The following is a 27,163-nucleotide window of genomic DNA, read 5'->3' on the forward strand; positions in this document are numbered from 1 at the left end:
CATAAAAATAAAAGAGAAGAAGTACAACAAAGCAAAGAAGAGTGGGAAGCCAGAGTCAAGAGCAACAGAAGATGACTAAGAAGGCAATACGGGGAGAAAAGATGAGGTACAAGGGTAAACTAGCCAATAGTATAAAGGAGGATAGTAAAAGCTTCTTTACGTATGTAAAGAGGAAAAAGTAGTCAAGGCAAATGTGGGTCCCTTGAAGACAGAAGCGGGGGAATTTATTATGGGGAACAAGGAAATGGCAGACGAGTTGAACCGGTACTTTGGATCTGTCTTCACTAAGGAAGATACAAGCAATCTCCCAGATGTTCTAGTGGCCAGAGATCCTAGGGTGACAGAGGAACTGAAGGAAATTGACATTAGGCAGGAAATGGTGTTGTGTAGACTGATGGGACAGAAGGCTGATAAATCCCCAGGGCCTGATGGTCTGCATCCCAGAGTACTTAAGGAGGTGGCGCTAGAAATTGTGGGTGCATTGGTGATCATTTTCCTATAGATTCAGGATCAGTTCCTGTGGATTGGAGGGTAGCTAATGTTGTCCCTCTTTTTAAGAAAGGAGGGAGAGAAAAAACGGGAAATTATTGCCCAGTTAGTCTGACATCAGTGGTGGGGAAGATGCTGGAGTCAATTATAAAAGACGAAATTGCGGAGCATTTGGATATTAGTAACAGGATTGTTCCGAGTCAGCATGGATTTACGAAGGGGAAATCATGCTTGACTAATCTTCTGGAATTCTTTGAGGATTTTAACTAGGAAAATTGACAGGGGAGAGTCAGTGGATGTGGTGTACCTCGACTTTCAGAAAGCCTTCGACAAGGTCCCACATAAGAAGAGGAGTTGAGTATAGGAGCAAAGAGGTCCTTCTGCAGTTGTACAGGGCCCTAGTGAGACCGCACCTGGAGTACTGTGTGCAGTTTTGGTCTCCAAATTTGAGGAAGGATATTCTTGCTATTGAGGGCGTGCAGCGTAGGTTTACTAGGGTAATTCCCGGAATGGCAGGACTGTCATATGTTGAAAGACTTGAGCGACTAACTTGTATGCACTGGAATTTAGAAGGATGAGAGGAGAACTTATCGAACCGTATAAAATTATTAAGGGGTTGGACACGTTAGAGGCAGGAAACATTTTCCCAATGTTGGGGGAGTCCAGAACAAGGGGCCACAGTTTAAGAATAGGGGGTAGACCATTTAGAACTGAGATGAGGAAAAACTTTTTCAGTCAGAGAGTTGTGAGTCTGTGGAATTCTCTGCCTCAGAAGGCAGTGGAGGCCAATTCTCTGAATGCATTCAAGAGAGAACTGGATAGAGCTCGTAAGGATAGCTGAGTCAGGGGTTATGGGGAGAAGGCAGGAACGGGGTACTGATTGAGAATGATTTGCCATGATTACATTGAATGGCGGTGCTGGCTCGAAGGGCCGAATGGCCTCCTCCTGCACCTATTGTCTATTGTCTATTCCTTGATGCGGAGAAGGGAGGATCTCGTAGAGCTGTATACTATCATGATAGAGTGAAAGCCCAGTCTTTTATCCAGAGTAAGGGAATTTAAAAAAACAGACCCATAGGTTAAAGTGAGAGAAGCAAGATTTGATCGGAATCTGACGGACAGGTTTTTCATTCAGAGGGTGGATATATAAAACAAGCTGCTGAAAGAGGTAGTTGTGTATGGTACTATAACAACATTTAAAAACACTTGGTCAGGTACACGGATCGGAAAGGTTTGGAGGGATATGTGCCAAATATGTGCAAAAAGAATGAAGGTAGATGGGGCATCTTGACAGGCATGGGCGATTTGAGCCCGAGAGCCTGTTTCCGTGCTGCATGTCTCTGAATCTAAAACAATTTGCCTTGAATACGACCCACCAGAGTGCTAGTCCTGTCGCCACCAGTCCAGAACAGCTGTGTCATACCTTGCTCTCTTCCTCCAATGCAGCTTCTGTAGTTCATTCAATGCATCTAAATCAGTTTGTGTGCCAATGCATTTCAGCGCAATTGACATTTGATCCATATAACCATATAACAACTACAGCACGGAAACAGGCCCGTTCGGCCCTTCCAGTCCACGCCGACCACTCTCCCTGACCTAGTCTCATCTACCTGCACTCAGACCATAACCCTCTAATCCCCTCTTATCCATATACCTATCCAATTTACTCTTAAATAATAAAATCGAGCCAGCCTCCACCACTTCCACCGGAAGCCCATTCCATACAGCCACCACCCTCTGAGTAAAGAAGTTACCCCTCATGTTACCCCTAAACTTTTGTCCCTCAATTCTGAAGCTATGTCCCCTTGTTGGAATCTTCCCCACTCTCAAAGGGAAAAGCCTACCCACATCAACTCTGTCCGTCCCTCTCAAAATTTTAAAAACCTCTATCGTCCCCCCTCAACCTTCTACGCTCCAAAGAATAAAGACCCAACCTGTTCAACCTCTCTCTGTAGCCTAAGTGCTGAAACCCAGGCAACATTCTAGTAAATCTCCTCTGTACCCTCTCCATTTTGTCGACATCCTTCCTATAATTTGGCGACCAGAACTGCACACCATACTCCAGATTCGGCCTCACCAATGCCCTGTACAATTTTAACATTACATCCCAACTTCTATACTCGATGCTCTGATTTATAAAGGCAAGCATACCAAATGCCTTCTTCACCACCCTATCCACATGAGATTCCACCTTCAGGGAACAGTTATTCCCAGATCCCTCTGTTCCACTGCATTCCTCAATTCCCTACCATTTACCCTGTACGTCCTATTTTGATTTGTCCTACCAAAATGCAGCACCTCACACTTATCAGCATTAAACTCCATCTGCCATCTTTCAGCCCACCCTTCCAAAAGGCCCAAGTCTCTGTAGACTTTGAAACTCTACTTCATTACTAACTACACCACCTATCTTAGTATCATCTGCATATTTACTAATCCAATTGCCACACCATCATCCAGATCATTAATGTAAATGACAAACAACAGTGGACCCAACACAGATCCCTGGGGCACTCCACTAGACACTGGCCTCCAACCTGACATACAATTGTCAACCATTACCCTCTGGTATCTCCCATTCAGCCATTGTTGAATCCATCTTGCAACCTCACTATTAATACCCAATGATTTAACCTTCTTAATCAACCTTCCATGTGGAACCTTGTCAAATGCCTTACTGAAGTCCATATAGACAACATCCACAGCCTTGCCCTTATCAATTTACCTGGTAACCTCTTCAAAAAATTCAAGAAGATTAGTCAAACATGACCTTCCAGGCACAAATCCATGTTGACTGTTTCTAATCAGTCCTTGTTTGTCCAAATAATTATATATATTGTCCCTAAGTATATTTTCCATTAATTTTCCCACCACAGACGTCAAACTAATAGGTCTATAATTGCTAGGTTTATTTTTAGAACCTTTTTTAAACAAAGGCACAACATGGCACAACATGCGCAATGCGCCAATCTTCCGGCACCATCCCCGTTTCTAATGGCGTTTGAAATATTTCCGTCTTGGCCCCTGCTATTTCTGCACTAACTTCCCTCAATGTCCTAGGGAATATCCTATCAGGACCTGGAGACTTATCCACTTTTATATTTTTCAAAAGTGTCCGTACCTCCTCTTCTTTAATCCTCATAATTTCCATCACTACTCTACTTGTTTCGCTTACCTCACATAATTCAATATCCTTCTCCTCGGTGAATACCGAAGAAAAGAAATTGTTTAATATCTCCCCCATTTATTCCGGCTCATCACATAGCAGTCCACTCTGACTCTCTAATGGACCAATTTTATCCCTCACTATCCTTTTGCTATTGACATATCTGTAGAACCCCTTGGGGTTTACTTTTACATTACTTGCCAAAGCAGCCTCATATCTTTTTTTCGCTTTTCTAATTTCCTTCTTAAGATTCCTTTTACATTCTTTATATTCCTCAAGAACCTTATTTATTCCCTGCCGCTTATATTTATTGTATATCTCCCTCTTTTTCCGAACCAAGTGTCCAATTTCCCTGGAAAACCAAGGCTCTTTCAAATTATTATTCTTTCCTTTCCACCGAACAGGGACATAAAGACCCTGTACTCTCAAAATTTCACCTTTAAATATCCTCCATTTCTCTATTATATCCTTTTCATAAAACAAAAAGTTCCATTTCACTCCTTTTAAATCCTTTCTCATCTCCTCAAAATTAGCCTTTCTCCAATCCAAAATCTCAACCCTTGGTCCAGATTTGACCTTCTCCATAATGATATTGAAACTAATGGTTTCTCAGTCCATTAAATATCTCAGCTGAATTCAGCACTTCCCTTAAATTTCTGTCCTTACCCAGAATGATGGCAAGTTTTGGATTTCCCCCCTTCCCCCAGATGTTCCTCCCTTCCTACCAGCTCCTTTCCCATCCCCCCAAGCATCACTCAGACCATTCTCGCATCTAAATCCTCATCTCCTCCCCCTTAAGCTCTCCTCACTCAAAATCTGCACTCCTCTTGCCCCTCATAGCCTCCCTCCGTCCACTCAGATAGCTTCCCGCCTCAGCCCCTCTTCCTCCCAATTCAAATGCTCCTCGTTTCCCCAAAGAACATCTCAACTCAGTCTCTCCTCCCATCAATCCCTCACAACTTAGATGCTCCTCCCCTCGGTCCCTCACAGTTCCAACCTTTCTCACAGCTCAGTCCATCCTCACAGTTCAAACACACCTCACAGCTCAAACCCTCCTCACAACTCAGTCCATCCTCACAGCTCAGTTCATTCTCGCAGCCCAGACCCTCCTCACAGCTCGGACCCTCCTCACAATTCGGACCCTTCTCCTCTCGGTCCTCTCAGTCCCTCACAACTCAGAACCTTCTCTCACTCAGATCCTCATTTCCTTTCCCTTGGGCCATCGTCACTCAACATCTACCCTACAGGTCTTCTATCTACCCTCATAGCCCCCTTCCTTCCCCACAGACTCTTCCCTTCTCCACTCCTCTCCATTTACTCTATTCACTTCCCTTCAGAACCTCTCAACTCAGACCCTCCTCCCTCCCACACGGACCCTCTTCTCCTCAGTCCCTCTCAATTTAGACCCTCCTTGCCTCAACCCCTCACAACTTAGAACCTCTTCCTGCGGGCCGTCACAACTCAGACCCTCCTCACAACTCAGACCCTCCTCACAACTCAGACCCCCCCTCACAACTCAGACCCTCCTCACAACTCAGACCCCCTCACAACTCAGACCCCCTCACAACTCAGACCCCCTCACAACTCAGACCCCCTCACAACTCAGACCCCCCTCACAACTCAGACCCCCCTCACAACTCAGACCCCCTCACAACTCAGACCCTCCTCACAACTCAGACCCCCCCTCACAACTCAGACCCCCCCTCACAACTCAGACCCCCCCTCACAACTCAGACCCCCCCTCACAACTCAGACCCCCCTCACAACTCAGACCCTCCTCACAACTCAGACCCCCTCACAACTCAGACCCTCCTCACAACTCAGACCCCCCCTCACAACTCAGACCCCCCCTCACAACTCAGACCCCCTCACAACTCAGACCCCCTCACAACTCAGACCCCCTCACAACTCAGACCCCCTCACAACTCAGACCCCCCTCACAACTCAGACCCCCCTCACAACTCAGACCCCCCTCACAACTCAGACCCCCCTCACAACTCAGACCCCCTCACAACTCAGACCCCCTCACAACTCAGACCCTCCTCACAACTCAGACCCTCCTCACAACTCAGACCCCCCTCACAACTCAGACCCCCCTCACAACTCAGACCCCCCTCACAACTCAGACCCCCCTCACAACTCGGATCTTCCTCCCCTCGGTTTCTCACGACTGAGACCCACTTCTCCTCAGCCTCTCACAGGTCTGACCTGCCTCCTCTAAATCCCTCACAACAGTCCCTCCCTCTCTCTCCCCCTCAGGCTGAGACCCTCCCCTCTCCCCATCAAAGCCTCATTCCTTCCCCTCAGTCTACCCCGCCCCTCCTCCTTTCCTCTCCATTTACTCTCCTCACTTCCCCTCAGAACTCAACTCAGTCCCTCCTCCCCCGGTCCCTCACAACTCAGCCCCTCCTCCCCCCGGTCCCTCACAACTCAGTCCCTCCTCCCCCGGTCCCTCACAACTCAGTCCCTCCTCCCCCGGTCCCTCACAACTCAGCCCCTCCTCCCCCCGGTCCCTCACAACTCAGTCCCTCCTCCCCTCGGTCCCTCACAACTCAGTCCCTCCTCCCCCGGTCCCTCACAACTCAGTCCCTCCTCCCCCGGTCCCTCACAACTCAGTCCCTCCTCCCCTCGGTCCCTCACAACTCAGACCCTCTTCATCTAAATCCCTCACAACTCAAGACGCCGCCAATCGCCCGCGCACGCGCTCTCTCTCCCGCGCGCGGAGCCGGGACGTCGCCCTCGCGCGGTGACGGTTGGAAGCAGCGGGGACGCGTTGCGCAGGCGCCGTGTTTCCAACCGGCCGCGGGGCCGCTCTGCGCGTGCGCTACTTTTCCAACCTTCACCGCGCGAGGGCGACGCGCTCCCGGCTCCGCGCGCGGGAGAGAGAGAGCGCGTGCACGGGCGGTTGGCGGCGTCCAATCGCCGGGCGGAGGGTGGAGCAGAGAGGGAGGGAGGGAGGGAGGGACTGAGCTGTGAGGGACCGAGGGGAGGAGGGTCTGAGTTGGGAGGGATATCGGTCAGGAGGTTCCGAAGGGAAGTGAGGAGAGTCTGAATAGAGTGGAATGGAGGAGGGACTGAGGGGCAGGATGGGACTGGGCTGAGAGGGGAAGGAGGCTTTGAGTGGGAGAGTAAAGAGGACTGACGCGCAGTATCTGAGTGAAGAGGGGCTTAAGGAGAAGAGATGGGGAGGATCTGAGTGCAAGAAGTGTTTGAGGGGCGAGAGGAGGGACATGGAAGAAGCTGCCTGAGGGAAAGGGAGGAACATCTGAGAGAGTGGGAATCTAAGACTTTCCAACATCATTAAATGCACAAAGATAAAATAGTAGGGAAGGAGCAAAATCTTGCTGCGGTATTGACTGGGCTAAGATACAAGTGTGTAAACATGGGCAGGAAACTGATCAGAAACTGAGTCTACATCAGAGCAATGGTAGACCGTCAAGGAGGAAGTTCATTGGGTTGAGATTAAACATGTTCCAAAACAAAGCAGGAGGCATTCAGTGGGTAGCATGGTTTATAGTGGGTGAGAGGACCAGTGAGGGAAGTTTCTGTCAGACACTGAGATTCCAAAACTGCACAAAGCTTGATTGAATGTAGAACATTTTAGAGTGAAATTTGAGAGAAGTTAGGAAAGCACGGTATTAAAATATATTGGCTGTAACATTAATAGAAAAGTAAGGGTGTTTTACAAGTACATTAAGATGATAACAACTGACGAAAAGACTTAGGGCCGATGGAACCAAAAATTGACCATTCTGCAGTGGCAGAGGATTTGGGTAAGGTTCCAAATGAATACTTTGCCGCTACCGTTACAAAATAAGGGTGAAGGGTTGATGCAAATGAGTGAGAAATATTGTAACGCATTAATATAGTAAGACGAGAGGTATTAAAGGGTTTGGAACCTCGACACAGTTGAACTCCACACCCAGATGGTGTTGGCGTTTGCATCTCAAGGGCAGGATAGTCGGTATTATGCTTTTATTCTTCGGACGAATAAACACACATGCTCTCATACATCGGTGTTGCTTTAACCGGAAGAGAAGACTTTTATTTTGTTTTCATATGCATTTTATATCTGGTACACCGGTAGTGACGTCAGTATAAGAGCACATCTAAACAGTTTCGGTTTAACATCCAACACCCCCACTTGCTCTTATGCTGTGTATTACATTTAACAACATATACAACATAACTTAATCTGATTACATTCTCTGTATCACCACATTTTACACATTTACAGTGTTCAACCTTTCAAAAAAAAAAAATGTTGTTATGATTTTACACTCCAAACATATAATCCCTGAATTTCTCAGTTTTAAACTTTGTTGCAGGCTTAGTTAAGATATCTGCAACCATGTCTGCTGTTGGACAATACTCAAGGATTACTTTCTTATCACTGAGTGCAGACCGAATGAAATGATACCTAATGTCGATATGTTTGCATCTTTGTCGGTTCACTGGGTTCTTTGATAATGCAATCGCACCTTGATTGTCCTCAAAGATTTTCACTGGCTCGTACTGGCAATCTTTGTCCATTCCTTTCAATAGCTGCACAAGATAAAAGCTCTCTTGTGTAGTAGCCGCCATTGCCATATATTCGGCTTCACATGTGGATAAGGCTACTGTCTGCTGTTTCTTGGATTTCCATGAAATAACAGGCCCATTTTCAGACAAACTAAAACAATATCCTGTTGTGCTTCGCCTGTCATTTTGATCTGCCGCCCAGTCAGCGTCACTGTATGCAACAAGTTTTGAGTTTTTCCTCTCTTTTCTTGTAACACAGCTCCTGGTTTATAGTACCCTTTAAGTACCTCAACACATGTTTGGTAGTTATCCTATGTTGTTCTTTAGGCTCTGCTAGATATTGTGACAGTTTACTGACAATCCAGCTTAAATCAGGCCTTGTACATGTCATCACATATATCAAGCTGCCTACCACTTCCCTGTATTGTGTTGGATTAACAGGCTCATCATCATCATAAAAGTTTTGTTTCTGTTCACATGGAGTTGACCTTGTTTTACAGTCAGACATTCCAAACTTCTCCAGTATTTTTGTTATGTACCTCTTTTGGTTCATTTTTATTTCTCCCTCTGTCTGTGAAAAATCAATGCCTAGAAAATGTCTAAGTTTCCCACGATCTTTCATATTAAACTTTGCACTTAGCATTTCTTTCACACCATTGAGATATTCTTTATCACTGGCAGCAATAATTAGGTCGTCAACCCACATGATCAGAATTATTCTCTCATTTTCAGTCTCTTTACTGTACACGCAGTGATCTGCTGGATTTTGTGCGAAACTATTTTTACTGAGATGATCATGCAGCATCTTGTTCCAGTTCCGTCCTGACTGTTTCAGTCCATACAGTGATTTGTTAAATTTGCAGACCAGCTTTTTACCTGTGTCTGTTTTCACTTCAAATCCTTCAGGTTGTTCAATATACAGCTCACAATCAATTGGAGCATGTAGATAAGCTGTTTTCACATCCATCTGGTGTAATTCCAAATCGTACTGAGCTGCTAGCTGCATCAGACTGTGCACTGATGTCATGTTAGCTGTTGGGGAAAACGTCTCCTTGTAATCTATTCCTACTACTTGACTATACCCCTTTGCAACATACCTGGCTTTGTATGTCTCAGTCTTATCTGAAGATTCTTTTACTGCAAACACCCACTTCCCCCCCACTGCCTTTTTGCCCTGTGGTATTGTGGTTAGAGTGTATGTGTCATTTTCTTTGAGAGATTTGATTTCCTCCTTCATAGCTTTAGCCTAAATGTCAGATTTTGATGAACTCATAGCTTCTTTGAAGGTTTGTGGAACATTATACATCACTCTGTAGCAGTAGTCTACATTTACATTTATCTGGTCATCCTCTTTTACTTTACACTCATAGTCTCGTAAGTACTGTGGGCTTTTCCTTTCTCTCTTAGGATAGCGTGTGCTCTGACTATTTTCACCCTGTCCAGTTTGAGTGTTGCTATCACTCTCAATAGTATCCGTGTGTGACTTCAGTGTCACTTCTGGACTCTGATCAGTCACCTCTGCGTTTGGTCTGGGGGATGTTAATCTCTTCCCAGGATGGTCATCATCACTCATCTCCATATCTGTCTGAGTTTGGCATTCAGTTACACTTTTTGTTATGAACTTCACTAGTCTGTTTTTGAGAACTCGGTAGTAGACTAAGTATGCAGGGCTGTTTTTGTCATAACCTACAAAAATCCCTTTTTCACATCTTGAGTCTAACTTCTTTTTGACTTGTTTGTATGAGAAACAGACTGATCCAAACTTCTTCATTTTTGAAAGATTAGGCTTTCTGCCTGTCACCATGTAGTGTGGAGTCTGACCAACACGTTTGTTGTAGCATCTGTTGCGGATTACTGCAGCAGTCATTACAGCAAATGTCCACAATTCTTTCGGTAGGTTACTCTCGAGTAGCATGCACCTTGCCATTTCAAATAGCGTTCTCCAGTTTCTCTCAGCTGTCCCACTTTGATGGGGGGAGTAAGGTGCGGAGGTTTCATGCCTTATGGCATTTCTACTGAGCAATGATTGGAAATCTGCTGCTGTGAACTCTGTGCCATTATCAGATCTTATGCACTTAATTTTTCCATAGGGGGCCGCGTCCGCTATGAACTTTTCTGTAGCTTTTATAGTGTCACGTTTTGTTTTCAAGAAGTAAACAAACACTTCTCCTGAGTAGTCATCTGTGAAAGTTTGTATGTATTTGTATCCATCTTTTGCTTCTGGCTCTATAGAGCCAGCCAAATCAGTATGCACTAACTCAAGTGCTTCTTTAGCCCTTACATCTGGCTCTCTGTTCCTGCTCTGTGCAAATTTGCCTTTTATACAGACCTCACAGTTGAGTTTGGACTTATCAACTTTACCTTTGATTTTCATGCCCTCTGTTACCCTCTCTAACTGTGATACATCATCATAGTTACAGTGACCAAGTATCTCGTGCCAAGTTTGAATATCATAACACCCGTGACATCCGTCATTAGTTTTATGACTTACAGTGTTTAGATAGTATAGTCTGTCGTACTCCTTAATGTCGAACTTGGTACCGTTCTTGTGGATGAGCTCGTTGCTGCCTTGGCGAAAGATCACTGAAGCTCCGGTGGTCGTTGCTGCCTTGACAGAGAAGATGTCCTGTGGGAATGATGGGATGTACAACGCCTTTCTCAGCGTCGTCCTCACACGACGGCCCTCGCTGTCTCTCAGGTACACCTCTGCTTCGCCTTTCCTCTGTGCGACACCGCTCGTCCTTGTCCCGTCAGCCAACTCGATGAAGTGTTTGGCGGGCTGGAAAGTCTCATCAAAGTTCTTAAACTTTTCAATGTCTGTGATTATGTGTGACGTTGCGCCCGTGTCGACCATAAGCTCTTTACGAGTCTCTTCACTTGCCTGGCAGTCATTTATTTTGAATGCAAATGTGTGGTCGTTGGAGTTGGATGCTTGTTTCACGTTGTCTCGCTTTTACTTTCTGCAGTTTGCCTCCTTATGAGTGGGGCTCTTGCAAAAACTGCACCACTGTCTCTGTTCTTTACCGCTGCGCTCTCCGCTGCATTCCCACGCTTTGTGTCCCGTCTGACCGCAGTTGTAGCAGGTGAATGTCTTCTCTGAGCCTTTAGTCCTTTCTTTCACCCAACCTCTTGCTTTCATTACGTTGTCGTCACTCATATGGCCGCTAAATCTTGTGCTCTCGTAGCTTCTCAACTTGGTCTTAAACTCACCAAAAGTTGTCTTCTCATCACCCTGTGTTATGTGGATGGCAAATGGCTTAAATGTCTCTGGCAAGCCTTTCAGAACCATGGCAATCAGCAGCCCGTCACTAAGAGCCTCTCCAGCTTTTCTTAGTGCTGTAATCGCCGTTTCTGCACGAATAATGTATTTTGTTACACTTTCGTTTATGGCCTTTTTCAGCGACGTCAGCTCGGTGTAGAGGCCGGTCGATCACTCGCTGCTTCCCTGTTTCCGCGTAATGGCTCCTCAGTAGCTGCAACGCTTTTCTCCCGTCGTCCGCCGCTTCTCTCATAATGAGCGACGAACTTTTGTCGTCTAGCACTTGTATCAGCTCGGCGTAGGCTTTTTCGTTTTTCTCGGCTTCCCCGTCGTCTTCTTCGCCGGTAGCCAGCTCGTTCAGAATTGTTGACTTTAAGCCTTGTAGCCGCAGGTGGCCTAAAAATTTGTTTCCCATAATTCGTAATTCTTTTCATCTCCGTCGAAGCATAATCTGTTCCATCGGCTTCCACCATCCCTCCTGGGCCCATAACCTGTTGGCGTTTGCATCTCAAGGGCAGGATAGTCGGTATTATGCTTTTATTCTTCGGGGGAATATACACACATGCTCTCATACGTCGGTGTTGCTTTAACCGGAAGAGAAGACTTTTATTTTGTTTTCATATGCATTTTATATCTGGTTTTCGAGGATGTAACTAGTAGAGTGGATAAGGGAGAACCAGTCGATGTGTTATATCTGGACTTTCAGAAGGCCTTCGACAAGGTCTCACATAGGAGATTGGTGTACAAACTTAAAGCACACGGTATTGAGGGTTCAGTGTTGAGGTGGATAGAAAATTGGTTGGCGGACAGGAAGCAAAGAGTAGGAATTAACGGGTCCTTTTCGGAATAGCAGGCAGTGACTAGTGGGGTACCGCGAGGCTCAGTGCTGGGACCCCAGTTATTTACAGTGTATATTAATGATTTGGACGAGGGAATTGAATGCAACATCTCTAAGTTTGCGGATGACACGAAGCTGGGTGGCAGTGTTAGCTGCGAGGAGGATGCTAGGAGGCTGCAGAGTGACTTGGATAGATTAGGCGAGTGGGCAAATGCATGGCAGATGCAATATAATGTGGATAAATGTGAGGTTATCCACTTTGGCGGCAAGAACAGGAAAGCAGAGTATTACCTGAATGGTGACCGATTGAGAGAAGGGGAGATGCAACGTGACCTGGGTGTCATGGTGCACCAGTCATTGAAAGCAAGCATGCAGGTGCAGCAGGCAGTGAAGAAAGCGAATGGTATGTTGGCATTCATAGCAATGCGGAAGTGACGTGACGTGAGAAGTGCGGAAGTGACGTGAGAGGACGCTGGCGTTGTTTGTTCGCCGCTTCTCACCACTTCTCTGTTTGTATTAATTTTGCTGTTTTTGGAAAGATTTTCTCTGTTTGCATTAATCCTTCTGCTTGGACTAATCCTTCTGCTTGACCCTCCTGGCATCATCTGCCCAGCTCTACCACCGTTGCCTCCGCTGCCTCCGCACCCTTGGTCTTCTCACTCCTGTCTGTGCTCCTGTCTCTGCTGGCTTGGACTGCTCTCCTGTGGGTTACCTGGACAGCTAGCTAGCTCCCTGCTAGCCACCGCTGCAGTCATCGAGCTGCAGGTTACTCGCTAGTTGCTAACGCTAACAGCTGCCCGGCTACCTCCTCTGCCTGCACGTCCTCAGCTCCCTATTAACCCTCAGGCTGCTCAGCTTCCTCGATCCTCCTCATAGGCCTTGCTCTGGATCAGCCTGTTGTGCCTGTTGTGACGTTTTGATGTGCTAGCCCGCGGTAGCCGGCATGGCACTGAGGTACTTCGCTGCGAGGCTGCTCCAGCTCAACAACCACTCCACTCCGCCATGCATCTCTGCCATCATCAACCACGGACTTCTACGACGACCCAGATACATCCACAGAGGCTCCGGTCACAAGTTTGCTTACTCCCAGACCGGTCACTCCATCCCTACACTCTGGTCAGCTGAGCGGACTTCCACTCGTCGATTACATCATCACAACAACGCACACGAGCGCGCCCCCTGTCTGCAAACCCTGGCAAAATCACCCGTGTCCATCCACACCATACAAAGCAACATGAAGCTCACTCTGTTCAATATCCGGTCCCTCAACAATAAAAACCACATTCTGAATGACTTCATCCTGGAAAATAAACTGGACTTCCTCTGTCTGACTGAAACCTGGCAACAACCTCTGGATTACCTCCCACTCAACCTCATTACACCCAACGGATACTCCTACATCAATAAACCACGCTCGGAGGGCCGAGGTGGTGGGATTGCCGTAATTCACCGACAGGACTTCAAGATCAGCCTCATCTCCATCTCATCTGCTCCTTCATTTGAATACCTGGCTTTCAAACACTCTGGCCACACACAATTAGTCATGGCAGTTGTCTACCGTCCTCCCAAACCACACCCATCATTCCTTTCTGACTTCTCTGACTTTCTGACCCAGCTCTGTTCTCTCTCCCCCTCAATCCTCCTCCTCGGTGATTTCAACATCCATATGGACTCCACTGACTCCACAATAACCGCTGACTTCACTGAAATACTCAACTGCTTCAACCTCACTCAACACGTCAATTTTCCCACCCATAACCGTGGGCACATTTTGGACCTTGTCTGCTCCACTGGACTAAATCTACATCACCTCTCTGGCTCCGACTCCACCCTCTCTGATCACTTAGCCATCACCATGTCCGTCAACATTCCCACCCCAGCTCCAAGGCGAAAACGCAAAATCAACTTCCGTAAGCTGAACTCTGTTTCACCTACCTCGCTCTCATCCTCCCTCTCAGAAATAATGTCCGCCTCTCCCTTCGTTGACCTCCAAAGCCCCTCAGACCTCACTGACTACTACAACCGCACTCTCTCCTCCTGCCTCGACCAGCTTGCACCTATAAAAACCAAAACAGTTTCCTTCACCCACTCTGCTCCCTAGTTTACCCCCGAACTCCGCATGATGAAAACTCATGCCCACCAACTTGAAAGACTCCGCAACAAAACAGGTCTCACAATTCAGTCCCAAGCCTACAAAGACCACCTGCAGCACTACAAAGATGCCCTCTCCCCGCGCCCACTCCACCTACTACTCTCAAATAATTCACTCTGGCTCCGGAAACCCAAAAGCACTCTTCTCTACAATAAACAAACTCCTCAGCCCCCTGGACACCATCTCCCAATCATTCACAGTTGACAAATGCACCACTTTCCTTTCATTCTTCCAAAGCAAAATAGACAGCATCTACAGCACCTTAACCACCAACGCACCTGCTCCCCCTCAAACCACCTGCCCCCCCTTATCCTGTCAACCCCTGCCTCAGTTCTCCCCAGTCTCCACCACGGACCTCTCTGACCTCTTCACAGGAATAAAAACTGCCACCTGCTCTCTGGACCCCATCCCCTCCAGCTTTGTCAAGGCCTGCCTTCCTGCTCTCTCTCCACTTATCACTGCAACAATAAATTCCTCCCTGTCCATTGGCATCATCCCGCCATCCCTCAAAATCGCTGCTGTCACCCCCATTTTGAAAAAACCTGGTCTCAACCATGACACCCCAAACAGGTTCAGACCAATCTCCAACCTACCCTTTCTGTCCAAAGTTTTGGAACGTGCTGTAGCTTCCCAACTCAAATACCACCTCTCTACCAATAACCTGTATGAAACTTTCCAATCTGGATTCCGCTCCAACCACTGTACTGAAACTGCACTCCTCAAAATCACAAATGACCTTTTCCTCTCCTCCGACGCTGGCAACCTCAACATCCTCATCCTACTTGACCTCAGCGCCGCCTTTGACACCATAAATCACTCCATTCTCCTCACCCGACTTGAAACCTCCTTTAACATCACCGGCACAGCCCTATCCTGGTTCAAATCTTACCTCTCTGACAGGCACCGGTTCATCTCCATTAACAACTGTAAATCCCCCACCGCTCCCCTCCCCCAAGGTGTCCCCCAAGGCTCAGTCCATGGCCCCCTCCTCTTCATCCTCTACCTGTTCCCCCTTGGTCAATTAATCCGCCGTCATGGTCTCAACTTCCACTGCTTCGCCGATGATATCCAGCTCCTCATCTCCACCAAGTCAATCTCCACCACCACACACTCTACACTGACAAACTGCATCACTGAAATAAAATCTTGGCTTCAATCAAATTTCCTCAAACTCAACTGCAACAAATCTGAAATCATCATCATTGGTCCAAAAACGCTCACCAAATCCACCCAAAACTTCATCCTCAATATTGATGGTCTCCCAGTATCCACCTCCCCTCACATCCGGAATCTTGGAATCATCTTTGATCAAACCCTCTCCTTCGACAAACACATCAAACACATCACAAAGACAGTCTTCTTCCACCTCAAAAACATTGCCCGTCTCCGTCCATCCCTCTCCTTCACAGCTGCAGAAACCCTCATCCACGCCTTCATCACCTCCCGTCTGGACTACTGCAACAGCCTCCTCTATGGCTCACCCTCAAAAATCATCAGTAAACTTCAATACATTCAAAACTCCGCTGCCCGTCTACTCACCCACTCCCCGATCCGTGACCATATCACCCCCGTCCTTTACAAACTCCACTGGCTCCCCATCCCCCAGAGAATCCAGTACAAAATCCTCCTCATGACCTACAAAGCCCTCCATAACCTGGCCCCATCCTACCTGACTGACCTCCTCCACAGGCACACTCCCACCTGCACCCTCCGCTCTGCTGCTGCCAATCTCCTGTCCCCCCCCATCCGGACCAAACTCAGATCCTGGGGGGACAGGGCTTTCTCTATCGCTGTTCCCACCCTATGGAACTCACTTCCCCAAACCGTCAGAGACTCCTCCTCACTCACCACATTCAAAACATCACTGAAGTCTCACCTCTTCAGCACTGCCTTCAACCACTGAAGGTCACCTCACCTTCTGTCTCCTTTCTCTGTTCGTTTACTTATTTATCTATTTATTCACTTCTCTATGTTCTAGAAATCCCTGTAAAGCGTCTTTGAGTGTTTGAAAAGCGCTATATAAATGTAATGCATTATTATTATTATTATTATAGCAAGAGGATTTGAGTTTAGGAGTTTAGTGAACTTCCCGCATCTAGCCTCTCCAACCCCTTAAGAATTTTATATGTTTCTATAAGATCCCCCCTCAGTCTTCTAAATTCCAGCGAGTACAAGCCTAGTCTATCCAGTCTTTCTTCATATGAAAGTCCCGCCATCCCAGGGATCAATCTGGTGAACCTTCTCTGTATTCCCTCTAAGGCAAGAACGTCTTTCCTCAGATTAGGAGACCAAAACTGCACACAATACTCCAGGTCTCACCAATGCCCTGTACAACTGCAGTAGAACCTCCCTGCTCCTAAACTCAAATCCTCTTCCGTCCATTCACAGACCTCCCAACCCTTCCGAATTTGGCAGAAAGTTTCCGCTTTCTTATTTCATTCCCGCCATTCTGATTTTGGCTCACATTTTTCCGCAAAACACATGCCTCGCCGCTTGCCACGTCCCGCCGCTCGCCACAGCCCGCCCCACCGCTCACCTCGTATCTGGCCTGGCCTGGCCTACCCGCTGGCCCGTACTCGCTGCTGTACTCACCTCGCCTCTAGCCTGGCCTTGCCTCTAGCCTGTCCTGGCCTCGACGCTAGCCTGGTCTGGCCTCGCCACTGGTCTCGCCTCGCCACTGGCCCAGCCTCGGCGCTAGCCTCGCCTCAACTCATTGCTCACACGGCCTCGCCTCGCCGCTGGCCCGGCCTCACCTCCCCTCTTGCCTCTGGTCTCGCCTCGCCTCTTGCTCCTCGCCTCGCCTCTCGCCGCTGGCCTGGCCTCGCCGCTGGCCTAACCTCGCTGCGGAGCATGAGACCCGTTGATGTTGAGAGGGGATGGGGGGGGGGGGGGGTTGGGGTGCGGGGTGCGGGGGAGGGGGCCAGTGTAGTGGGAGAGGGAGTGGGGGCCGGGGGGTTGGGGGAGAGTGGGGTTTGGCGGGGAGTGCGGCAGTAGGGGTCGGGGAGTGGATTTGGGGGGAGAGGGGTGGGGGGGGGTGGGGAGAGGGGGGGTGGTGGGGAGAAGGGGGGAGTAGGGTTGGGGGGGACATGGACCGTTGTGATTTGCTGTTGAAGACCACTGGAGCAAGTATGTCTTTAATTAAAATAGGTATGTGGTGTTTTTTAAATGAAACTCTTTCTTCATAACTTAGTCATACATTTTATGACCATTGTTCTTTTATTCAATACCAAGAGAATTGGGATGTGTAAGGAAAAAGCAAAATAGAAAAAACGAAACAAAACAATTTTTTCTTTGTTGTAAAATGTATTTCCGTTCAATAACCTTTCTATAATAGTAGAATATACTCGTGATAGGCCTGAAATTGTACATGTAATCCAAGAACTACAGACTGTTGGAAAAAATAGTCGTTTTGCACACGTACGCGCATTTGGCGTGCATACTTTCTTTCGCTGAAAAGTTGCATTATGTGCCATATTATGAATTGTGATGTAAAATTCTGAATTTTGGACATCAAAATTATGAATTTGTACAATCAAATGTTGGGAGGTCTGCATTAATTCAACAGAAGCTGCCTGGCCCACTGAGTTTGTCCAGTACTTTGTATTTTTGCTCTATATTCCAGCATCTGCAGTGTCTTGTGTCACCACCTTCTTTGTTTCCCAGTCAACCTGTATCACCACATCATTGGAACTATGTACCTGTACCCCTCAGTCTCTTTGTGTAAGTCCTGCCTGGCTTGTCTTACCAAAATGCAACACCTCACATTTATCTGTATTAAAATCCATCTGCTGTTGCTTGGCTCATTGACCCAGTTGATAATGATCTTGTTATTAGATAACCACCTTCGCTTCCACTATTCCTCCAATTTTAATTTGATTTGCAGGAGAAAGTTACAAATATTATACCTCCATCTCCATTTAGATCTCTTCCCTACCCACCCCTGAAAGGATTGGCTCTGGTCCTAGATAACTCAATCAGCATGGCCAGCTTCTTTTTGCCCAATCAGCTCCCTTCAATACAGCTTAGACCTGTACAAGATTTATATGAAGTACTTTATATTAAATATAAATTGATATGGGCCAAACGTGAGCAGGTGGGACCAGTGTAGCTTGGACATGCTGGCCAGTGTGGGCAGATTGGGCTGAAGTCCCTGTTTCCATGCAGTATGATTCTATGAAAAGAGAATTGAATAGCCTGTGTGAAAGAGAATAAGTTGCAGGTCTGAAGGGAACTAATGAGGAAGGAATGGAAATGATGGGTTTCCTGCACCAGTAGCTGGCATCATCCAGTTGGGCCCATTGGTCTCCCCAGTCCCTTTTTCAATATAATGTGTGCGGCAGTGAAAGCAAGATGGAGGAATCATTGGTGTGTTCATTTGGTTGACCTTTATACTGGCTAGAGGGTATAACTTGGAATGCTTGGTAATCCAAGGAGAAAGTTCTTCCACACAGAGTGGTGAATGTGCAGCCAGAGAGGGTGGTAGAATCAGAACCAATCATGGGAATTATGATTCATTTACACAGATATGTGAACAGGCAAGACACAGAAGGATATGGACCTATTGTAGGCATTTGCGATCAGTCCAGATGGCCAAAAGGCTGGAATGAAATATTACGTGACAATACCAAACATAAATCAAATCCTTGATATGGTGGTTGTCGGACTCGTTTCTGTGCTGCTTTTTATCACTGGCTCTAAATTGGAGATTGTCGGTGCTCCTGTGTTGGTGGATGTGGCTGGGGTTTGAGTGAACTTAGCTCAGTCCTACTTTAACGCTGATCATCATCCTGTCCCTCAGATGCAGACTCCACGCTCGGTGATCCGTGTGTAACCCACACCGTCCTGGATCAGCCCTGGAGGAGCTCGGTTTGTCTTGAAACTCGGTGCAGTGGCCGATGGATGGATGATGGAAATCTGAAGGAAGGGTGGTACAGATTTAGCAGGTAAACTGATCGCACGTGAGAATATGTCCGAGTTAGTGCTGGTGCTTGCATCTGCAAGGATCCCAGTTCGATCCTGACATCTGGCACTTTCTGTGTGGATTTGCATGGTCTTCCCTGGATGGGTTTCCCCCTGGTGTTCCGCATCCCAAATATATGCTGGTAGATGAATTGGTCCTGTGAACTCCCACTCGTGGAGGCAAGTGGCAAAATAATCAAAGGAGTATTCACGGGCAGGTGAGAGGGAATAAGTTGCAGTGCTACAGGGAAATTAGGAGAGGGGGCAGAGGGCTGAGGAGTCACTTTCCTGAGGGCCAGTATGATTATGATGGGCTGAATAGCAACCTACTGTCATATATCAAGTAACTGAAAGGGAATAAGGCGTTAGATTGATAGTATCAACCCCCATTTTGGGAAGTGAGTGGAGTATAGGGAAAGGAAACTCTTACATTCTGGTGGAAGGAATGAGATTTCGGAGAGGGCAAAAAAGGATTTCCTGGCACTGGACCTATATTGGACAGTGCGATGGTTAGACCCCAGTCGCTCATCTTTCCCTCAGTCGGGGGCTGACTCTCTGCTTCTTGTTTCAGTTATGACAACGTGAAGATTCCCGAGAGTGCAGTTCCATTCCAGCGCTGCTCTGGGTGGCGTCCCGGCTGGTTAAATGGTAGGTGGACAAGAATGTACAACTGATGCACTCTGTTACTTTAGCAAAGGTCAGAGTGATGATCCAGATCTGTACAGCTCTACAGATAAAATAGAATAATAAAAAATACGATGTATTTGTTAATAACTGCAACTCCAGGTAACTGTAACAGAGCAAACACCAAAGTCTGTTGTGCAACCAAAGACACAATCGATAGAAGATCATGGTTGCTGAGGTTAGTGTTGTGAAGTGTTCAAGAGCCTGATAGTTGCTGGGAAGAAGCTGTTCTTGAACCTGGAGGTCGCAGTTTTCAGGCTCCTGCACTTTCTTCCCGATGATAGTCGTGAGATGAGAGCGTGGCCAGGGTGTGGCCTCATCAACACACTGCACAGTTGCAACAAGACTTCTCTGCTTGAAGTTAATCAAATTCACTTTTTGCAAAACCTGACTTTGTTTGTTTTAATATTCTGATTTTATTTTAATAGGTTTTGTATAATTTCAATGTTTGTGTCTGTAAATATGTGTGAAAGTTGAAGACTTTGCGATGTTTAATGGCCAATCAGCCTGAGGCTGAGGCAGGTCAGGGGTGGGTCTGTGTGTCCATCCGAGAGCCCAGTGACCCACAGGGTCTCATGGAGCAGGTGCTGCTGTGGGGAGTGTGGGAGAGGAGGGTGAGGGCAGCAGCTCACCACTGACTGAGACTGAGACTGACTGGGTTGTGATCGCTGTGTTACACTGGCTCCAGATTCACATTCCCTGCTGCACTGAGGGACTGGGTACATTTTACAATGTTTATAAACCTCATTGCAGGTCTCCATCCCAGTGTGGGAGATGGGGAGGTGACCAGGACAGTCTGTTTCACCTGGATTAAAGACAACAGCAATGGAGACACCTGCCTCAAGCATCAGGAAATCACAATCAAAAACTGTGATGGTTATTTTGTTTATCTTCTGAAGCCGACAGCCGGAGATTACAGTGTGTATTGTGCAGGTATGTTGCTCTCCATGTTGATAAAGTGTGGGTGGGAGTGGAGCTTGTAGGGTGTTTGAGGAGCGGAGGGGGAGGGGGTAATGTCTGGGACGTCCCGAGTCATCAGCCCACACACAGGGCTGAATGTTGCATCCGTGGTCAGTGCTCCCCACATGCAGATCTCCCTCTCCCACAGTCTGATCAAGCTGTTGTGTCTGGAACTCGCCTTCCTAGAGTGACCTGTGACCTCCACCCTGTGAATGACCTGTGCCCCCCCATGCCCCCCCCCTACTCCCTGTCCCTATGACTGACGTGTGACCTGTCCACAGTCGGGGTCACATACTACCAACTAGAATACCTGGACCAATACACTGTTCACTGCCACTCCCAGTAATGTTGCTCACCCTCCCCACCTGGTGAACTGCCCCTGTCTGCCATGGTCACCCATCCCTGCCATGGTCACCCCTCCCCTGGCCCCACATTGAACGGCACAGCCCACTCACACACTGTGGCTGAGGGTGACCACTGATGCTGGGCAGGATGTCTCAGGCAAAGAACCTGGCTCCTGACAACCTGCCCCCACCGCCTTACAACGGAGCACCAATCTGAGCCCCCTACCCCTGCACCCTGATTTGCCACAGCACCTTGGGCTGACGGCTCCTTTTATTAATCCATTAGGAGTAAAAATTCCCCCAGGACAGGGTGGACCCACACCCCTCTCCCGACCATCACACCCCCTAACCCCCTGTCTTTCCCACTCCTGCCATCTGTCCCACTCCCCACCACATCCCATCCTGTGTTGAACACCCCAACCAGCCCCACACCCCGCAGCCCACCATATCGCGCGGCCTCTGCCACACCCCAACCCCCCTCAACACCCGAGACATTCCGACCCCTCCCAGCTGACCCACGGCCACCCCACTCCCCCTCCTGCAATCACACACACTCCACTCCCCCCCCCAACCACCCTCTCCCAGACGGAGCGGGGAGAAGCAGGAATGGCTGGGGTGGGAAACTTGGACTCGGAGCACATTGATACCTGTAACATTGGCCCTCAGAGTGAGCCAACCTATTTACACCATTCCTACTCTGATCCCATATTAATCTCCCCACATTCCCATCATCTACCCCTAAACTCCAGCACTAATCCAGACACTTGGGCCATTACATGGTGGCCACACAACATGCTGGTGTTTGGCACAAGAGGGGCAAACCCAGCAGCTGGGAAAAGCAAGTGGTCACCAGATCGTGCAGCCTCCACGTAGACAGCACCAGAAGCTGCGATAAGATCGGAGATGTGGAGCTGAGGCAGCAGCCTCACCGGCTGGGTCACTGTGTGGGGGCAGCAGCCTCACCGGCTGGGTCACTGTGGGGGGAGCAGCCTCACCGGCTGGGTCACTGTGGGGCAGCTGTCTCACTGGCTGGGTCACTGTGGGGCAACAGCCTCACTGGCTGGGTCACTGTGTGGGGCAGCAGCCTCACCGGCTGGGTCACTGTGGGGCAACCGCCTCACCGGCTGGGTCACTGTGTGGGGGGAGCAGCCTCACTGGCTGGGTCACTGTGTGGGGGGAGCTGTGTCACTGGCTGGGTCACTGTGTGGGGGGAGGGAGCAGTGTCACTGGCTGGGTCACTGTGGGGCAACAGCCTCACCGGCTGGGTCACTGTGTGGGGGGAGCAGTGTCACTGGCTGGGTCACTGTGTGGGGGGAGGGAGCAGTGTCACTGGCTGGGTCACTGTGGGGCAGCAGTCTCACTGGCTGGGCCACAGTTTTGCTGGGAGGAGACACAGACCTGACTGTGGGGCAGCAGACTTCCTTTATTGAAGGACGTCAGGCTTCAAAAGTGGTTCATTCATCCCCCTGAGGGGAAGGGAGAAAAGGGAGGGGTTAGACATGGAGGGAAAGGGAGGAGTGTTAGTAAAAGGTGAGAGTGGAGGAGAGACAGAGGGGTGCAGGGGAGAGATGGGTGGCGATGTTCGGGCCTGAACATGATGACAGCACATATTAGACACAATGTGCTGGAGTAACTCAGCAGGTTAAGCAGCGTTTCTGGAGAACATGGATTTGTGACGTTTCGGGTCAGGACCTTTCTTCCAAAGGATCCCAGTTTGAAGTGTCACACATCCATGATCACCAGAGATGCGACCTAACCCACTGAGTTACTCCAGCACTTTGTGCTTTGTTTGTGATCCAACATTTGCAGTTCCTTGTATTTCGGACAACACATTATTGATCAACTGTTCGTGGAAACATAGTTCTTCAGTAATTGGTTGCTGGACTTCCCACATTACAACAGCAGCCAAACTCCTCATGCAGTTCACTAACATGCTCCAGTGCAGCCAGAGAGTTTCACTGGTGCTATATAAATGCAAGATTTTCTGTATCAGACCAATATATCTGCCACAGCAAGTTAACAGATGGGGACAACAATGGGGTAATGTTTGAAATGGAGCGTGTCTGAGGCTTTTATTCAGGGTGGTCGATCTGCTGCTTGGAGAATAAAACTGAGGATTTTCTGCTCCAAGATCGGTGGAGGTGCAGCTGGGTATATCAGAGGCTGGGTGAAGGCAAGTGGACATTACACTAACACTACCCATCATCTTGTGTCCCACCCACAGACTCCACACGCAGTGACCCGTGTGTAATCCACACCGTCCTGGATCAGCCCTGGAGGAGCACGGATTGTTCCAACACTCAGTGCATAAATGGCCAATGGAGGTCTGATGAAAACCTTGCTGAAGGATGGTACAGATTCAACAGGTAACGTGAGGAAATAATTCAATCAAACCCAGTCAGTGAGGGAGGAGGAGCGGTGAGGACATGATGGAAGATCAGGTCATCAGTCATCACAGAGGGGTAGTGATTAAAGACTGGGGTGTGGAGCTCTGAAATTCTGTACTGTGAGAGACGGGGAGGATAGGGGCCGGGATTCTACGGGAGATTATCTGGCAGTGGGGAATATTGAAATAGGACAGATTGGCCTCAATTCTTGGTCTCTCACACGGAATAAAAGACCCCAGTTCAGGGGCTGACTCTCTGATTGTTGTTTCAGTTCTGGCGGATGGAAGATTCCCGAGACTGCTGTTCCAGAGCATCACTGCTCCGGGAAGAGGCCACGCTGGTTAAACGGTAGGGTCAGAGTTTGCTACTTTGGGACTTAGCTTTTGTCAGGGAGGGTCAGACTGATGACTACGATCACTTCAGACGGCCCTTTGCATGGACACTGAAACCAACCTCCCTGAGAGTTTCTGCCCACAGTTCCTCAGATCCTGCCCTGGATCGTCATGGAGTGAGGCGGCAGAGCTCCAGCTCCCTGACTTTCCCGGTATCAGGCTGCCGTTCCAAACTAGACCCGGAGTAGTTTCAGCAGCTCCACTCATCCCAGTGAAGGAGCTGCATCTAGGGAGCTTGACACACGACTGACACTCACAGTTCATCAATTAATCAGGCCACATTGAACGAATCATACAACGCAGAAACAGATCCTTTGGCCCAACTCCTCCATAGTGAACTAGATGCCGAAGAAAGTTAGTCCCATTTGGCCCATATCCCTCAAAACCTTTCCTATCCATGCACCTGCTTAAATGTATTTTAAATATTGTTAAATATTGTTATTGTACCTGCCTCAACTACATCTTCTGGCAGCTCGTTCCATGTGCCCACCACCTTCTGTGTGGTAAATGTTGTCCCTCTGGTTGCTATTAAATCATTCCCCTCTGACCTTAAACCTGAGTTCTCCGGTTCTTGATTCCCCTGCTTTCTGGGCACAATAAAGCCCCATTCACCCGACATATTTGCCCCAGGATTTTATATCCCTCTACAAGATCACGCCTGTCTCCTGCGCTCTCAGGAATAAAGTCCCAACTTAACCAACCTCTCCCTATAACTCAGACCCTTGAGTCCTGGCAACATCCTCGCAAATCTTCTCTGCGCCCTTCCCAACTTAAACCAACGAGGTTCCTAATTCAAAACCTACAAATTAATGAATTACCACACACAATAATTGCTTTTAAATTTACATAAAGTTTAATTTTAAATTTAGTTCTGAATTGTTTGACCATATTTATTCTAATTAATTTTAAAAGTTCTTCATTAATTCCCTAATATATATATTGTATTTGATGGCGGCGCCTAACGGCAGCGGCTGACTAGCAGTCTGTCCGTCTTTTTTTTTCCTTTTTTTGTTGTGTGTCGGTGTTGGGATGGTTTTTATATATATTTTTTTGGTTGTGTATGTGTGGGAGGGGGTGGTGGTGTGGGTGTGGGGGGGGGGGGACTTTTCTCTTCCTCACGGCGCGGGGTGCGGCTCGGCTGCGGGGCCTAACATCCCCCGGTGCGGCTTGGCCGCTGGACTTTACATCGCCCGGTGCGGCTTGGCCGCTGGACTTAACAGTGCCCGGTGCAGCTCGGCTGCGGGGCTTAACATCGCCCGGTGCAGCTCGGCTGCGGGGCTTAACATCGCCCGGTGCAGCTCGGCTGCGGGGCTTAACACCGCCCGGTGCAGCTCGGCTGTGGGGCTTAACATCGCTGGTGCGGCTCGGCTGCGGGACTTAACATCGCCCGGTGCGGCTCGGCTGCGGGACTTTTCACCGCTGGTGCGGCTCGGCTGCGGGACTTGACATCGCCCGGTGCGGCTCGACCACGGGACTTAGCTGCGCAAGGCTCGGTCGCGGGCCTTTCATCGCCCGGTTCGGCCGCGAGACGTTTCAGCGCCCGGTGCGGGGACTGTGCGGGTCGGTCGGGGACGAGCTGTCTGTCCGTGGGCGTGGGGAAGAGAGTGGAAGTTTTGTTGCCTCCATCACAGTGAGGGGGTGTTTGGAGTCACTGTGATGGACGTTTGTGTTGGGGTTATGTGTCTTGTGTTCTTTTTTTTTCTTCTATGACTGCTATGTAGTTTCGTTCGGTACTTCGGTACCGAACGACAAATAAAGCTCTGTTATACCTGTTATACTGTTAATATATGCCCTTTATCCAATTTAAAAGACGTGGGTAGGAAGGAACAGCAGACATTTGGATGGCTACATGGATAGGAAAACTTCAGAGTAATATGGGTCTAATGCGGTAAATGGGACGAGCTTAGATGAGGCATCTTGGTCATCATGGATGAGTTGGGCCGAAGGGCCTGCTTCTGTGCTGTAGGACTCTAATTGGGACATCATTACCTACATACATTGCTGTCAGTAATTCAATACCTTCCTGTATTGTGTGTTTTATGACTGTTGGCAAATCAATTTTCCTCCTGGGATAAATAAAGTTCTATCGGATCGTATATGACATTCCAATGCCACTAATGTTTGCCCACTGCATCAGTAAAACATGTGAGTGCATGTTGCACGGGGCCCAGACGCTCAGTATCGTTCTTGTAGAATCTTCTCTGCAGTCCTTCACCACAGAAAATATTCACTATTTTTTCAAGTTGGTGAAATGTCTGAATTTTGCTGAAAAATAAAGGCTTTTGATGTTTTTACCAGCTCGTCAGCCTGGGGTGCAGCTTCACTGAATTGTCGATGGAGCCCTGTCTATCACACAAACCGGAATCCCCACTTTTGATTTCATCTACACTTCACGCTGCCACAAAAAAACAGCCAACGCCATTAAAGGCGTCCCGCCGCGATCATTCCTCCTCCTCCATGCTCCCATTGGGCAGAGGACACAGAGGGTGAAAACGCCCACCACCAGACTGAAGAACAACTACTTTGCCTCAGTTACCAGGCTTCTGTACCGTTCTTTCACAAGCTAGGGTACTGTCTGATGCATCTGTACCCCATTGTGGACATTGAACCTTGGCTCTGGAACTAATGTGCAATAATGTCTGCACTCTGTGTCGTCCCCATTGTTCTACCTGTTGTGTATGAGTTTGAGTTGAATGTATTTATTGATAGTTTTATCGGATCTGATTGGATGGTACGCAAAACAAAGATTTTAACTGTGCCTTGCTACACATGACAATAATAAACTTAAACCTAAACCAAAGCAAACTAGTCTTGTTCAATCCAGGGGATCCACAAACCTCACCAAAATGATTCAGGTTTAGGGAAATGTTGATCATATTTAGTTTAATATATAATAATTCAAATGTGATGAGCATTGAAGTTATCCAAAACGGAATATTGATTGAAAGGTACAGCATGGCAAGAGGCCCTTCAGCTCACTGTCTACACTAACCATCGATCATTCATTCACAC

The 27,163-nt window shown here is 48.2% G+C and overlaps 1 protein-coding gene across 1 annotated transcript; it reads left to right on the forward strand.

The window, feature by feature from the left end:
• The first annotated feature begins 6,686 nt into the window (after nucleotides 1–6,686).
• Nucleotides 6,687–26,872, forward strand: LOC144590378 (pancreatic secretory granule membrane major glycoprotein GP2-like). Its single transcript, XM_078395029.1, has 7 exons — nucleotides 6,687–7,428; nucleotides 19,224–19,368; nucleotides 19,956–20,032; nucleotides 20,822–21,001; nucleotides 23,597–23,738; nucleotides 24,031–24,107; nucleotides 26,450–26,872. The coding sequence occupies exons 1-7, from the start codon at nucleotides 7,386–7,388 to the stop codon at nucleotides 26,476–26,478; spliced, it is 693 nt and encodes a 230-aa protein (XP_078251155.1). The 5' UTR covers nucleotides 6,687–7,385; the 3' UTR covers nucleotides 26,479–26,872.
• Nucleotides 26,873–27,163: the final 291 nt, after the last annotated feature.

This window comes from Rhinoraja longicauda, unplaced genomic scaffold (assembly GCF_053455715.1).
Source record: "Rhinoraja longicauda isolate Sanriku21f unplaced genomic scaffold, sRhiLon1.1 Scf000171, whole genome shotgun sequence".
NCBI classification, from domain to species: Eukaryota; Metazoa; Chordata; class Chondrichthyes; order Rajiformes; family Arhynchobatidae; genus Rhinoraja; species Rhinoraja longicauda.

Coding starts and splice junctions, on each gene's coding strand:
- LOC144590378 (XM_078395029.1), top strand. CDS start 7,386: ATGGAACCAAAAATTGACCATTCTGCAGTGGCAGAGGATTTGG. Junction 23,739..24,030: donor GGATGGTACAGATTCAACAG/GTAACGTGAGGA, acceptor TTGTTGTTTCAG/TTCTGGCGGATGGAAGATTC. Junction 24,108..26,449: donor GAGGCCACGCTGGTTAAACG/GTAGGGTCAGAG, acceptor TGTTTTTACCAG/CTCGTCAGCCTGGGGTGCAG.